General features: G+C 40.4%; 1 protein-coding gene across 1 annotated transcript; it reads right to left on the bottom strand.

The window, feature by feature from the left end:
• Positions 1-3,381: 3,381 nt before the first annotated feature.
• Positions 3,382-14,020, bottom strand: LOC127943013 (protein ANKUB1-like). The gene is made up of 4 exons (XM_052539100.1): positions 11,945-14,020; positions 10,315-10,531; positions 7,473-8,430; positions 3,382-5,227 (listed from the first exon to the last, which is right to left on the bottom strand). The coding sequence occupies exons 1-4, from the start codon at positions 12,089-12,091 to the stop codon at positions 5,125-5,127; spliced, it is 1,425 nt and encodes a 474-aa protein (XP_052395060.1). The 5' UTR covers positions 12,092-14,020; the 3' UTR covers positions 3,382-5,124.
• Positions 14,021-15,586: the final 1,566 nt, after the last annotated feature.

The raw sequence follows: 15,586 nt of genomic DNA, 5'->3' as shown, positions 1-15,586 counted from the left end.
ATAGTGGACACGACCCAGCGGCTTTCCCTGTATCGTTGTTACTTTGAGTTCGACGGGGCTTCGATGAGGCTTGGCACTTAGACGAGTTAATGTTTGCCGGTTGATGAAGTTCCCCGCCGAACCGGAGTCGATGAGGGCTTGTACTGAAACAGAAGAATGGAGATGTCTTAGAGTAACCCAGGTTTTAGTCAGAGGAGCAGTTAGAGGAGCCATCCAGGATGGTACTCACCGCTGGGCGTGGGGGCCGAACTGGACAGGATGGTAAGAGGTGTCTATCTCCCCCACAATAGAGACACAGCCCGGTGTTAATCCTCCGCTGACGTTCCGATGTGGACAGATGGTTAGAATCCACTTGCATGGGCTCAGGTGCTGGAGGAGCGACAGATGGTATAGCGGGCGGAGGAAGTACAGCGGGAGTGAGCAGATGACAGGCAGTGAGTCTCTGGGCAACTCTAATGGATTTCTGGATGAGACACTCAAGTCCCAGTGAGTCTTCGTACACCACAATCAAACCTTGTATTTTGTCACACAATCCGTGGCGATATGCTGTAAGTAAGGCAGTTTCATTCCAGCTGCTTATGTAAGCGAGTGTACGGAAGCGTATGGCATAATCACTCACGGATTCATCTTTCTGTTGGCGAATTGTAAATAATTGATCATGGACAGACAATGCAGAAGTTTGTTGACCAAAGATGGATTTTAACTGAGAACAGAAGTTAGTGACTGATCCAAGGGCAGATGAGTTCGAATCCCAGAGAGATTGAGCCCATTGGAGAGCTTTACCTGAGAGCAGGTTGATGATGAATGCGACTCGACTGCGTTCAGTGGTGAATAAATGAGCGTTGGATTCCATGTAGAGGGAACACTGTAGCAGGAACCCGCTGCAATCCTCCGCCGTGCCGCTGTATGTCGCTGGTTTGGCCATGGGACTCGCAGGGGCAACTGAAGAAGTGACCGGAGTTGTAGCGGTGTTTGAACTGTTGACAGCCGGTGAGGAAAGTTGAGTTTGTTGCATTAGTGAGGACCGTACAGCGTGAACCAGTTCAGTGAAGGGATCTGCAGTGCGGTCCTCGCCTGTATCTGAAGAGCTCTGCATGAGGTCTGGTCTTCTGTCAGACACAGACGAGGACACAGAGGATTCAGTGATATAGTGTTTAATGTGAATCAGAGGTTTCAGACACAGGTGAATCTTGACACGTAGATGACACAGAGAATAACACAACTTTCCTTCAGGTGACTGGTGATACAGGTGGCGACTCAGACGAAGACGATGGGAACGGGAATACAGATGAGGATGAAGAGGGTTCAGTAGATCAGGTAGGTTACACGAATGGCGTTCAGGTAAGTGAGGAGATCGGTGCTAGACCAGACTGGGTGATGGTGACTGATGGCTTTATATGTGGCACTGGTGATGATGCACAGGTGTTCAGAATTCAGGTGATTGGGGACGAGTGGGTGTGGCGTAAGTGTCCGATTCCGGGAGTGTAGAAGGTGTGGCTGTGACACAGGGTCTGTATTATGATTTTAAAGACCTCATGTTTCATCAACAATTGCTCCTAAATTGTTATTCATTATTTTTATAATCTCTTATTTCTTACATGCATTGGGCAGTTGAACATTTAACTACCAATTGCCTTCTTAATGCATTAAATCTGAACTCTTTTTATCATGTCCTTTAGCATCTCAGTGCCTATAATTTGATTGAAACACTGTGCTGTACTATAAATATCTTATCACTTAAACACAGGCTCAGATAACGGCATTTTAGCTTACTTTGAATGAGAGAGAGAGAGAACTCAGAGGGATTCAGAACTCGTAACCATGCATTATCATTCATTTTTAACATAATTTCATCATACTATCATTTTACAAAACTTGTCAGAAATTATATGCATTTTAAAAATAAACATTTTTATATTTGTATTTTTACTTTATTTTCGCAACTCAAATGTTTCTCAAAGTTCTTTGCAGTCATTGTCATTACTTTTACATCAACTTGTATTTATTCATTCACTTAATTCTGGCCATGGCTTCTGAATTTCAACATTGGTTTTAAATCTGTCAGAGGTTATCTGACCCAGGTATATTACTTTGGGTCTTGCTAGCATGCTGTCTTCAAAGTTACTTTGAAAACCCCCGTTTATGTTACTTGTTTACAACTTTATCATCTCATAAACAAACAATAATTTTCTTTTCTCTTCATTTTATTTTATTTATTTTATTTTTATGATGCTGCGTGGCTGCAATTTTGCAATCCAACAATAAAATTAATCTTTTGGCCAAACATTAGTAAATATAGGAATTACAAATTTTCCACTCAGAACATGTCTCTGGTACTTTTACAGCTTAAGCCAGAATCATGGTGGGGGCCAGCATGAGATAAAACAACTGCTTCATTGTAGTAAAAGCAATTTTATCTTTTAAAGCAAAACATAAGCTTCTAAGTTTTTCCAAAATGCCACTGCCAATTTGTGTGCCTTCAGTTTTTTTTTTTTTCACTAACACAGAATTCTGTTCAGTATGCCTTGTCAGGACTTTCAACAATTATATAAGAACTGGAACAGATCTTATGATATCATTCTTTGTCATTTGAACCTTCTACGCACAGAGAATCAGATTAAATCATCACTCAGTTACTTCTGGGATTATTTTTAACAAATCGGCACATACATTTATAAATGTTTATTTCTCTGGTTCTGTCTTTGTTTAAAGCCAATCAATTTTTTTGTTTTAACTTTCCAATCAGAATCAAAGCTCAGACTGACCATTCTTCTGTTTCATTATTTCTATCAGGGCTGACCAGGTTACCTAATTTGTCAGTCATATTTCTATCATAAATCAGCACCTAGAAAGGACCTCTACTGCCCTGAAAGACAGCGGAGACCAGGACAACTAGAGCCCCAGATACAGATCCCCTGTAAAGACCTTGTCTCAGAGGAGCACCAGGACAAGACCACAGGAAACCGATGATTCTTCTGCACAATCTGACTTTGCTGCAGCCTGGAATTGAACTACTGGTTTCGTCTGGTCAGAGGAGAACTGGCCCCCCAACTGAGCCTGGTTTCTCCCAAGGTTTTTTTCTCCATTCTGTCACCGATGGAGTTTCGGTTCCTTGCCGCTGTCGCCTCTGGCTTGCTTAGTTGGGGTCACTTCATCTACAGCGATATCATTGACTTGATTGCAAATTAAAACAGACACTATTTCAACTGAACAGAGATGACATAACTGAATTCAATGATGAACTGCCTTTAACTATCATAACTATAATTTTGCATTATTGAGACACTGTTTTCCAAATGAATGTTGTTCAGTGCTTTGGCGCAATGTATTTTGTTTAAAGCACTATATAAATAAAGGTGATTGATTGATTGATTGATAAACCAAAAACATATTGAGGCGGCGATCTTACCAACAGCACTTGACTTCTGCGTGATGAAATTGCAAAGTATATTCCAGAATTTCCATATACTGGTCCAATCCAATCAGGGTCATGAAAACTACATTTTAGCTCTTTTGGGGTTGTTCCTGAGGCATCCCAGATCAATCAATACTTTCCCTTTGCATATATCCCTATATTTTTATAGGTGCACATATGAATTATCACTATTTATTTTTAAACACTAATTTTGGATACTCTTTTCCCTAACCACTGACCTGGCCTATTTCTAAGCTCGGGGCGCCCCCGTCTGTAATGGTGGGTGATCGAGAGTTGGAAGAGCGAGATACGACTAGAACCCCCATCTAGCGTCTTAAATTCTTCTCGGGATTTCCCATACCCCTACTTTGGCTTACCCGGCCGTAAATGCACTGCCCTTTATGGCCTCTCGTGCTTTTCGGCTCTCTGTGCTTTGACCCAGCACTCCCCTTTACGGGTTCACATGCCTGTTAAGAATGCGTTTTTGTCCCCCCCTGGACTGTGCACACCTAGAAACAAATTTTTACGTCTCTCTCTAAGACCCATAGGTGTGCACATGTTCCCTCTGTAACTGTACACATCTCTAAATATCTTATATCAAGACCTACCGATATGTACTTGCACCCCTTATACTCACAAGTTTACTTATTTACAGGTATATTGTGACACCAATTTACCTACTCCACCCTGGAGCTGGTGTCTACCCCCTCACGTCTGAGTGAGTCTATCGTTCCTCCTTCTCTCGACCCCCTCCACTTACAGACAGTCCCTAACCAATAATATTAAATCTAAAATCTTTCCTACCTTGGTTTGATGATTGATCAGGGATGTCACCAAAAAACTATTGCCCGCCGATCCTCCACCATTAACTGTAGGGGAATTTACAGTTAAAACCCAAGGACCAGATATGTCGCAATGAAGACCAGGAGTCAGAGATGAGTTCAATTAATAATAATAATTTTACTTGAAGAAAATAGTTTGCAATTTCATCAGCAGAAGTCAGCTTCAACACTCTCGAAGGAGTTCGCAGGCCGCCCCCGTACAACTCATAATCAACCACAGTTATACCCTGACAGAGGATACTAATTGCGTCAATACATAAGTCAACAAAATTCTGATTGGTTCCAAAACCTAGATAAACTCTCCAAAGACGTATATCTGATACGCTGGACACTGGCAGTTGATCGTTTTTGTCCTGGGACTGTCTGAGCTTCTCCCTGTACAGAAAGATACTAACACAAATACATAGAGAACTTATCTAAAATTCAAGGCTTTCTAGCACTGGCGAGTGTCTTATCATTACGGTTGGATACACACACATAATATGTGGACATTACTCTTGAGGAAAAGAAATACAGCACACATAAGGTTACACATTTCACTCTTGCTATAACTTGATCAATAGTCAAACAAGAAATCATGTAATAATATAATTAAAAATATAATTTAATTATACAATGGTTACTAAATCTCTAAGTTTTCTTATTTTACCATGCAGTACATTAGTGGTGAACAAGTGTTTCATGTCATGTCTGTACAATGACTGGTATGTTGTCTTGACTTTTTGTGATTTGTGATTTTTTTTAATTTAATTTTTTTTAGCAATTCTTGACAACTAGACTTCACAGAGACAGAATCTGGACAACATGTTTTGACACTCTGGACAAGTCGCTTCTGACTTCATTGTGTAATCTGTTGTGCAAGGGTTGTCAGCAGGTTTCCAGGTCATCTCTCAGAGTGCTTTGGATGCTGCGTCTGGCTAGTGTCTGTGCTAGCGCTAGCTGCTGCAGCGACAGCTTCTCAGTGAAAGAACTGTGAGGGGAAAACAAAAGACGTGTCCCATCACCAGTGGCAGCAAACAGAACAGCAATAATCTAACTGCTAACACTTCCAATTATTGGCAGTTGCATGACTGGCTTAATTTTTGTATTTTGCCAATGACCCATGTTTTAAAATCCATCTGGCATCACTCTGTAGCCTTGCAAACTGGTTTATGCCACACATTATTATATTTCCATGAAACCAGATAAGCGCAATTCCCACCCAGCTGATTTAATTGTTACCAACCTATATTAAGGTTAGGGATTGGTCTTTGTTTCTGCGTTGTTAAGGAGATCAGCACTGTGACATGAACAATGAAATGTTTGCGCTTAACTGGTTTGTGGGGTAAAAGAACACTTATGCCATCACAGTACCACATCCTCAACTAGCAACTGTGAGCTGTGACATCAGAGAGCAGATAAAGGGGGGGGGGCTATGTACTATATCAGGGTTTCAAGTCAAACACATGTACCCATATTTGCATCGCTGATCAATTATGCATGTTATTTGTCAAACTACTTCGATCATTAACTTCAGCAAGTATGGAAACAGGAAAACAAACCAAAACCTTGATAGTTTAGGCAACATATATATCCTTGCCAGGACATGTCTGGGAAAAATAAGACGTATGGTCAGCCTAACTATATATACTTTTAAGAGCCCATGTTTGTGATTTGCAATTTTGTGGCCTAATGGTTAGAGTCTCTGAAAGTAGAGGAATTGTGGTCAATACTCAGAAATGAAGCCCAAGGCATACTTACAACAGTCTGCACACTGTCCAAGTGACACATTTTTCATCATCAGGAGTATCCAAGGACGTCTGCACTTTTCTATGCACTTTTCTGCATACAAAAGCTCAGGTGTGAAATAGAACGAGTCCACTAGAGCCCCTTTCACACTGCCATTCCGGCAAATACACAGGTAAAGTGTTCCTCCAATTGTTCCGTGGTCGCTAGATTTTGCACTTTCACACTTCCAGTGATGACCCGGTATATGTGCGTGCTTTCACACACAACCCTTGAAGATCCCGTAACAACACATGACATTGACGAACGTTGATCTTCCTTAAAAGAGTAAAAAGAGTCGCGCGTCCTCACTTCGACACGGAATTAGATCTGGCTTTTGTTCACACAGCGCTCGTCCCAGAAGGCGACCCGGCAATGTTCCGGGAATATTGCGGCTCCGACGTGCAGTGTGAAAGGGGCTTAGGTGGTACTTTGCATGTGCCGAACTCGTCCATCTGTACTGTACGGTTGAGTATACTTTGAAAGCTGTGCGTGAGACGGAACGGAACACGAAAAGTGGATATGCCCACTACTCTGAGTGTGTGTTCACTGTGTGTGTATGTTTTCCACTCACTACTGTGTGTGTGCACTTGGATGAGTGAAATGCAGAGTACATATTCCTAGTATGGGTTAATGTGACGAGTGGGGTGAGGCCAAGAGCCGTGGGAATGAAGCGAGGCAGGTGGAGTGATTTGGAAATGAGCTACACCTACTCCAGTCAACGGTCTCCTCCGTGGGACTCGAGACCGGTGAGTGAAGCAGGTGTCGCTCATTTCCAAATCACTCCACCGGCCTCGCTCCATTCCCACGGCTCTCGGCCCCGCCCCACTCATCACATACTACATACACATGTCACATCACTTATTCAATAACATGTTGCTGGAAAAAAATTAAATAAATAAATAGTCAGAATGGATAGCAATTTTTCCCCTGTCAGTGGAGTAGTCTCAACCTCAGAAATCATGCCCTACAGACTGTTGGCTGAACGTCTGATGCATAAGACACACAAAATGAACACTTCAGGAGTTTTTGAATTTGTCATCTGATTGGTTGAATTCTACAGGGTTTCTGGGAGATTTGTTTGTTTTGATGCCAAACGCTTATCAGCATCAACTAAACGATGGGCTTTCAAAAGCATGTGATGTTCACAACACAGACTCTTGATAACTGAAAATGGTGTTCATGATTGAATTATTTATTGGCTACAGTTCGGCCTGTTTTTGTAAGGACATCGACTACATTTCAACACCCCTAAACATAAAACTGAACAAAACTAAATTGGGCCTCTTAGTTAGCCCTCCTGCTATCCTTCTGAAGGTCTGGCTATGCAAGACTACCAGCAAGAGTCAACTAGCCAAACACTGACCCCAAATCCACAGTGTTTACACTTTTAAGCACTTCAACCCAAAAAGGACACAAGAAAGGATTTAACATTGTTAACTATAACCAACCTGGCAATGGCCAAGCAGTAAATGGCATTCTCCCGAAGAGTTCGTCCATTAAGGAGTTTAAAGTTTTCCTGAGGGATGTCAAGTATCTTGTCAGATGTCAAGGACCTACTGATGAGGAAGTGTCTGTGCCTGATGTCTGGAAAAGAACAGGGATGGGGAACTTTACTGTGCCAGGCCCCAATGCTCCCATTGCTATTTTCAGCTGGCAGGATTTCCTTTGGGTTCTTCTTCCCACATGCCCTGTTTCTAGTGATGTTCTGCTGTTGTATTGCGCTCTTCATGGTTTGGGGAGGATGCAGCTGTGGCAGCACTACCGATGCACTCTGGGAAGTTGGAGCAGCAGAGTGATGACAAACACAGGAAGGACCCACAAAGGATGATGTCACTGGGAAGTTGCAGGATGATTCTTTGACCTCTATATATCTTCTCAATGCTCGGCCTCTGAGATTCGAGGACTTGTTCTGCATGGGAAAGCCATCAACATGCACCAGATCACCAAGCTTTCTTACCAACAATTGGCGTTTTCTTGCTTGAGCCCTGAGTATCCATGTCTTGATTTGAAGGTAGATGTACATTGGTAGAGAGTACCCAGGAAAGTTGACAGTAATGTAAAGTTTTGAAGCTAAATAGGTAACACACTCTCTGCATCTATGCCGAATTGCGATTTGCAGCAGATTCCTGCCACTGGGATCGCAGCAGGCCAGACTTGCAATGCTTCTACTAACAAACAATTTTAAAACCAGGAGTTGCTCAGCCTCGACTGCTGCATGCGTGGGACACTTCAAAGAGTCCGGATGATCCATCAGGTAGCACCATGTGCAGTAGGGATGGAAGCCGACAGGATCTTCTGCTTTGACCCCACCATTGATCAGCAAGTTGGCCATGTCCAGGTGTCCATGTGCTGCCGCCACATAGAGAGCAACACGCTTCTGAAACCTGCATCGCAGAGCATCAAGAACTTGTGAAATCAGTCACTCTCTGTTTGATATACCCAAAACACCCAGAACAGACATACTGTAGGAGCACCAACTAAACCAAAGGTGGGATGTTGTCAAACCTAAGCACAGGTTTCTCCATAGAGAAGTGACGCTGAACTGTTTGTGTCCTCTAAAACAAGCTCTCTTTCTTTTACAAAGTACCAGGAAGTTTTCTTGCATACCCGCAGCTCTTGTAACTTTGCAGTGCTTACACCCTGACAGATTATTACACCCCTCATTAAGGTTGTAACCCAATTGATTTATATCCCCAAAACTTACCCTCGCTTAACCCTAAACCGAATCATACTGGGATTGAGTGGAGCCCTACTGTCCACATCAAACACTGCTTTAGGCCAGTTGTTGCTTTAACACAGTATAGCCCCTTTCACCCTGCACGTTGGTCCTGAAAAATTGCCGGAGTGCCTTCTCTGTGAACACAAACACATCCCGGGTTGGGGACCTAGTAACATTGCCGGGTTCAGTCCCAGAACGAGCTCTGTGTGAACAAAAGCTAGAACCAATCCAGTAAAGGGAGTGTCGTAGTGATGACACACATTACCGTGCAACTCTTTTACCAGGTTTTTTGAAGGCAAATCAATGTTTGCAATGAAAAAAATATGTGCAAACTGTAATACAGCTGAAGCTGAGATATTTCTCCATCTTAAGTAAAACAGAACGCTTCACATTACACGTCACATCGTAATGTCATGTGTCTTTACGGGATGTGTGTGCAATATTCCAGGACCAGCGTCCAGTGTGACAGGGGCTATACTGTGTTAAAGCAACAACTGATAATCAAACAATCCCAGGACACATTATCCGTATATTTTCTGTCATTTCTATGTGAAAGAGGCTTATGAGAGATCAGTCAAGCACAGTTGGGTCCTATTAAAAGTTGCATAGAGCCCTAAGTATTGGACATTTGCCACCTCTTTAAGGCTGATTTATACTTCTGCGTTGGACCTAACCCATAGCCTTGACATAGCGTCAGTTTTCATTTATAGTTCTGAGTTGTTGTCCGCGTCACATGCAGTACACACTCAAACCGCTAGTCTGCAGTCTCCACGGACATGTTGCTGGTGTAACCCGCAAACCACGACAAAAGCTAAAGAAGAAGTGGCTCGTCGGATGGCAGCAAATAAATATCAAATCATTAAATCGTTATTTAAAACGACACGTCACGTCAGGCTACCCCGTACTAGACATACAGTACCTGTAGTCAACGGCGTAGGTTCGACGCAGAAGTATAATTTGGGCTTTAGTGTGACATCGTCATCTATTTCTAGTGAGGGTCCTGAAGTTTCCTTGGATAATGAGAAAGTTTTTGATAGGGTACAAAATCTTCAATGAACTAATAAAAATAACTTTCAAGGTATAACTCTTCCTGCAATCTTTTATTTTCTGTGCATTACACAACAAATAATGAGGATATGGTGAACTATTACCTTTCAAAGAGATCAGACTTCCAGATTTTGACTAATAAAAAGGTGTATAAAACCACTCAGGACATCTTAAGGCTGGAATACACTACACAACTTTTGCCTCTGATTTGCAGTCTGGAGGCGTTTGTGCTAGTTGCCAAAACTTCATAGCCAGTCAGAGTTGACAGATTTAATAGAAAATTGCTTAGTATATGACAGGCATGAAACATGTTTGATATTTTGAACAACTTGACATTGATTTCATTCGACGTGCATCTCCTAGAAAAGAGGTAAATGTTACTGCATGCGTTTGTTGTGTTCAGATTGACTTGAAAGTCTGGTGTTAGTATGTAACCATCCACAACATATGAGTCCAGACATACTTTTTATTGGTATAATGTCTGTGTGTATCAGTGATTAAATGGCTTTGTAGATATGATTTACCAGCTTGCACAGCATAGTCACTGAGCAGGTTACAGTCATAGAGATGAAGGCGGCTCCCAGTGGAGAGTCTGAAGGAACTGACAGGAATACCGAGCTGCAGGGACACCAGTGACTTCAGTTTGGACACGAAGGATCTCAGTAAGGTTACCGGTCCCATTATGGGGAGAGTCTCCTTTGTTATGGCACTGAACAAAAATAGAATGGCCTTGCTGACTTCCTGTGTGGGACAGAATGTTTACTTACAAACAAGTCAACCAAGTGCAACATGTTGATTTAAAGGATACATTTGCCTCCCAGTGGTGAGATCTGCTCACTACAGCACTGCAACTGGCACACCATGAACCACTGAGCCACTGCCGCCCCAAATAAACATTCACACTTTGTTTAAATAAAGCAATTTTACTTCATTTTGGGGGATTTTCAAGCCTGGGTTTGTAATACTTGCGATAAACAAATAAACATTCACACTTTGTTTAAATAAAGCAATTTTACCTCATTTTGGGGGATTTTCAAGCCTTGGTTTGTAATACTTGCTTGTAATACTAATACTCGCAAGTATTACAAAGCAAGGCTTGAAAATCCCCCAAAATGAGGTAAAATTGCTTTATTTAAACAAAGTGTCAATGTTTATTTGGGGCGGCAGTGGCTCAGTGGTTCATGTAGGTTGTCTACAAACTGGAAGGTTGGTGATTCAATCCCCGGCTCCACCTGACCAAGTGTTGAGGTGTCCTTGAGCAAGACACCTGACCCCAGCTGCTCCTGATGAGCTGGATGGTGCCTTGAATGGCAGACACCGCAGTCGGTGAATCCTAGGTAAAATAATTTAATAAAATTAAAAATATGGCGTAACAGGACAGAATCCCCATTTTAAGGGGTGGTACAGAACATACATTTGAGGTGTTTACCGCTAACTACTTTTACTGTTTAGATAATAGTTCACCTAATATATTGCTCTAATAATTAAATAACAAACTGTACTCTGTTAGTAGTGCCATGTACATGGATACATATATCAACCTTTATTTTTGAACATGGACTTGAGTGCATGCAGTTCCACTATTTGGCTGTATGAATGAAAAAGATTTTATAATATCACAAAATCTAATATAATAAGCCATTTTTGTATTCTACACATGATTACATTCCAGAACCTATATTTCACAAATCACTGTCAAAATGGGTAAAATGACTGATAAACCAGGGAGTTTTTCACAGGGTCAGCTGCCATATATTATAACATAAAAAATGATTTTTAGAAACCATTTCTGTTCAAGGGCCACAATTATGTGAACATACAAAATATTTTTGGCTACATTCCATTAGTCTGTCTACTCTTGACAAACAAATGATGCAGACTGAATTAGGTCCCTTTAGGTGCATGAGACTATAGATGTAAAGATGTCACTGCATGAACAAAAAATGAACTAAGGGACAAAATGTGTATTCCCATTAACTAATGTCTAAAACCATGATAGAAGCATCATTCCTTTCCTGTATTTTCTTTTTTTTTTTTTTTTTTTTTTTTTTTTTTTGTAGATTAGCTCACCATGAGTCACTGAAAACATAGCTCAGACTGTCCGCAAAGCAACTGAAATACATAAACTGTGTATGTGTGAACATGGGTCAGTACCTTCACCTGACAGCGAATGGTGCTTCCTGTGGTAATGCCAAAGTCTGACACACTCCAGTTGTCCTGCAGGGCGGCGCCGGCATAACCAGCTCCAGATATCGTTACTCTGTGACTCAATGTGTGTTCACAGACAGACAGTAAGATCATTAGAAAAACTGTCTAACTGGGAATCAGTAAAACAGCCCCAATAAAACATGGGCAACCTATAGCTGTTTTTGGCCAACACAGATTTATTGCTGTATTTTAGGGGGGTGATGGGACATCTTGCAGCTGGGATATGTTGAGTTCCTATGGTGATATGTTAGAAAACACATTTGACAATGAACACTTAAGAACACAAGTATTCAGATCAATACTAAAACCACTAACTAGCAGAAACCCATGAAAACTTAAATGAATCGCCTTTATTGAAACTAACAGAAATATATTTTCTTCTTCTTTGACTTGCAGTGAATTTTAAAGATTTGATCTTAAAACGACCTTGAGAGTTACTATTCGCATACTATGCGTCCTAAATAGTATGCGAAACTGGAATTAGTACGTCCCAAATCGTAGTATGTTGAAAAGAGTATTTCACAGATACCCGGATGGTCTACTATTTCCGGTTAGAATTCGAAGTGCAGATCAATGCACACTCTTGCACAATTTCCTCACAAAAACAGTACATACTTTTAGGTCGTAGTATAAGTAGGTGTATTGGGACTCAGCGTTGGAGTTTACAGGTTGCCAAGAGAAACAAGATACAAACAGAAAACCTGCATATGTACTTCATATCAGTTTGTTTTAGAAGATGACAATGAAAAAAAAAGTGAAAAATGAAAAATGTTTGAAAAAGTTCACTGCTAGCTAGTGGCCAAGATTGATACCACAAGCAAACCTGTATAAAAATAAAATAAAATAAAATTTAAACATGCAATGCTTGCTGGATTCATGTAATTTAAGTTAAATGAATGTTTAATTTCAAATGAAAAAATAAGTAAACTTTTTGGTTTCTTTGGTTTTCCTATTACCCTTCAATATAGCGATACAGTTCTGTTTTGGAGTGTAAAGGTAACATTTACGCAAAATAACCAGTACATAAGAAGTATATTTTGGTCTAAATGAGTCTACTCCACCAAACTACTGTTATAAGCATGAGCCCCGTCAGACTGGTCGTGGCGGAGGTGTTGCAACAATATAAAGTGATATTCTCAATGTTACCAAGAAAACAGGATAAAGGTTTAACTCATTTGAAATACTTCTGCTAAATGTTACACTGTCAGACATGCAAAAGAAATCTAATGTATCTCTTGCTCTGGCTACTGTGTATAGACCACCAGGGCCGTATACAGAATTCCTAAAAGAATTTGCAGATTTCCTTTCAGAGCTTCTAGTTACAGTTGATAAGGCGCTAATCATGGGAGATTTTAATATTCACATTGATAATGCAAATGATACATTAGGACTTGCGTTTACTGACCTAATAAACTCTTTTGTAGTCAAGCAAAATGTCACCGGGCCCACTCATCATTTTAATCATACATTAGATTTAATTATATCGCATGGAATCGATCTTACTGCTATAGATATTGTACCTCAAAGTGATGATATTACAGACCATTTCCTTGTATCGTGCATGCTGCGTATCACTGATATTAACTATATGTCTCAGCGATACCGTCTGGGCAGAACTATTGTTCCAGCCACCAAAGAAAGATTCACAAATAACCTGCCTGATCTATCTCAACTGCGATTTGTACCCAAAAATACACATGAATTAGAAGAAATTACTGACAACATGGGCACTATTTTCTCTAATACATTAGAAGCTGTTGCCCCCATCAAATTGAAAAAGGTTAAAGAAAAATGTACTGTGCCATGGTATAACAGTAATACTCACTCTCTCAAGAAAGAAACTCGTAGTCTTGAACGCAAATGGAGAAAAACTAACTTAGAAGTTTTTAGAATTGCATGGAAAAACAGTATGTCCAGCTATAGACAGGCTCTAAAACTGCTAGGGCAGAGCATATACACAAACTCATTGAAAATAACCAAAACAATCCAAAGTTTTTATTTAGCACAGTGGCTAAGTTAACAAATTACCGGACTCAAATATTCCACCAACGTTAAATAGTAATGACTTTATGAATTTCTTCACTGGTTTAGCTCCTGCGTACCTAACTAGGCTTCTACCACGTTACAACCCATCACGCACCCTAAGGTCACAAAACACCTAGGATAGCAAAGTCCACTAAAGGAGGTAGAGCTTTCTCACATTTGGCTCCCAAACTTTGGAATAGCCTTCCTGATAATGATCGGGGTTCAGAAACACTCTCTCTGTTTAAATCTAGATTAAAAACACATCTCTTTCGCCAAGCATTCGAATAATGTATCTTTTTAATTGTGAGTGTAGTTGCATCTGATCAAAGGTGCATTTTTATTCATTAGCTTGGGTTAAACTAATTTTGCTTTGTTGGATCAGCAGCTATGCTAATGATGTCTGTATTTTGTTTCTATGTTTCGCCGGTAACTAGGATTTACACAAGCTCCAGTCTGGATCCAGAACACCTGAGAAGAGATGATGCTGACCCTCAGAGGACCCCAGATGATGCTAACCCTGAATCAACAAACAGAACTAACAATTATTGCTAAATGTGTGACTGAATCATATAATAACTTAATTAATAATATTGATAGTTCATCGTCTAGCTGACTACGTCTTGTATTATTATTATTTTTTTTTTTTCTAAAATCCAGTCAAATGTGCATAAACTACTAGCTACTACTAAATATTGTAGAAACATAATTTTCTGTAAAGTTGCTTTGTAAAGATTTGTTTTGTAAAAAGCACTATACAAATAAACTTGAATTGAATGAATTGAATTGAATTCACTGATAAAATAGATAACATTAGAAATACAATAGCGAATGTAGATTCTACAGCGTCTAACACATCAGTTTCATCCATCACACCCAAAGATAAACTGCAGTGCTTTACAACCATAGGACAGGAAGAGCTAAACAAACTTATCACTGTATCTAAACCGACAACATGTTTATTAGATCCTGTACCCACTAAATTACTGTAAGAGCTGTTACCTGTAGCTGAAGAACCGCTTCTCAATATCATTAACTCGTCTTTATCTTTAGGTCACATCCCAAAACCATTCAAGCTGGCAGTTATCAAGCCTCTTATTAAGAAACCAAAACTAGATCCTAGTGTACTGGCAAATTATAGGCCTATTTCAAATCTTCTATTTATGTCTAAAATTTTAGAAAAAGTTGTGTCTGCTCATTTGAGCACCTTCCTGCATAAAAATGATCTGTATGAAGAATTTCAGTCAGGTTTTAGGCCCCACCATAGCACAGAAACTGCACTTGTTAAAATTACAAATGACCTGCTTCTTGCGTCAGACCAAGGCTGCATCTCATTTCTAGTCTTACTTGATCTTAGTGCTGCGTTTGACACCATAGATCATGACATACTCATAGATCGATTACAAAACTATACAGGTATTCAAGGGCAGGCTCTAAGATGGTTTAGATCCTACCTGTCCGATCGCTACCATTTTGTTTACTTAAATGGGGAGTCATCTCATTTATCATCAGTAAAATATGGAGTGCCACAAGGATCCGTCCTAGGTCCCCTTCTATTTTCAATAT

Source organism: Carassius gibelio, chromosome A22 (assembly GCF_023724105.1).
Source record: "Carassius gibelio isolate Cgi1373 ecotype wild population from Czech Republic chromosome A22, carGib1.2-hapl.c, whole genome shotgun sequence".
NCBI classification, from domain to species: domain Eukaryota; kingdom Metazoa; phylum Chordata; class Actinopteri; order Cypriniformes; family Cyprinidae; genus Carassius; species Carassius gibelio.
This window is presented reverse-complemented; position numbering and strand designations above follow the sequence as displayed.

Bases quoted from the DNA above. Each gene is read 5' to 3' on its own strand.
- LOC127943013 (XM_052539100.1), bottom strand. From the start codon at position 12,091: ATGATCTTACTGTCTGTCTGTGAACACACATTGAGTCACAGAGTAACG. The intron at 10,532-11,944 runs GTACTGACCCAT...TGTCCCACACAG, and splicing joins CCATTCGCTGTCAGGTGAAG to GAAGTCAGCAAGGCCATTCT. The intron at 8,431-10,314 runs GTAAATCATATC...TGATTTCACAAG, and splicing joins TGACTATGCTGTGCAAGCTG to TTCTTGATGCTCTGCGATGC.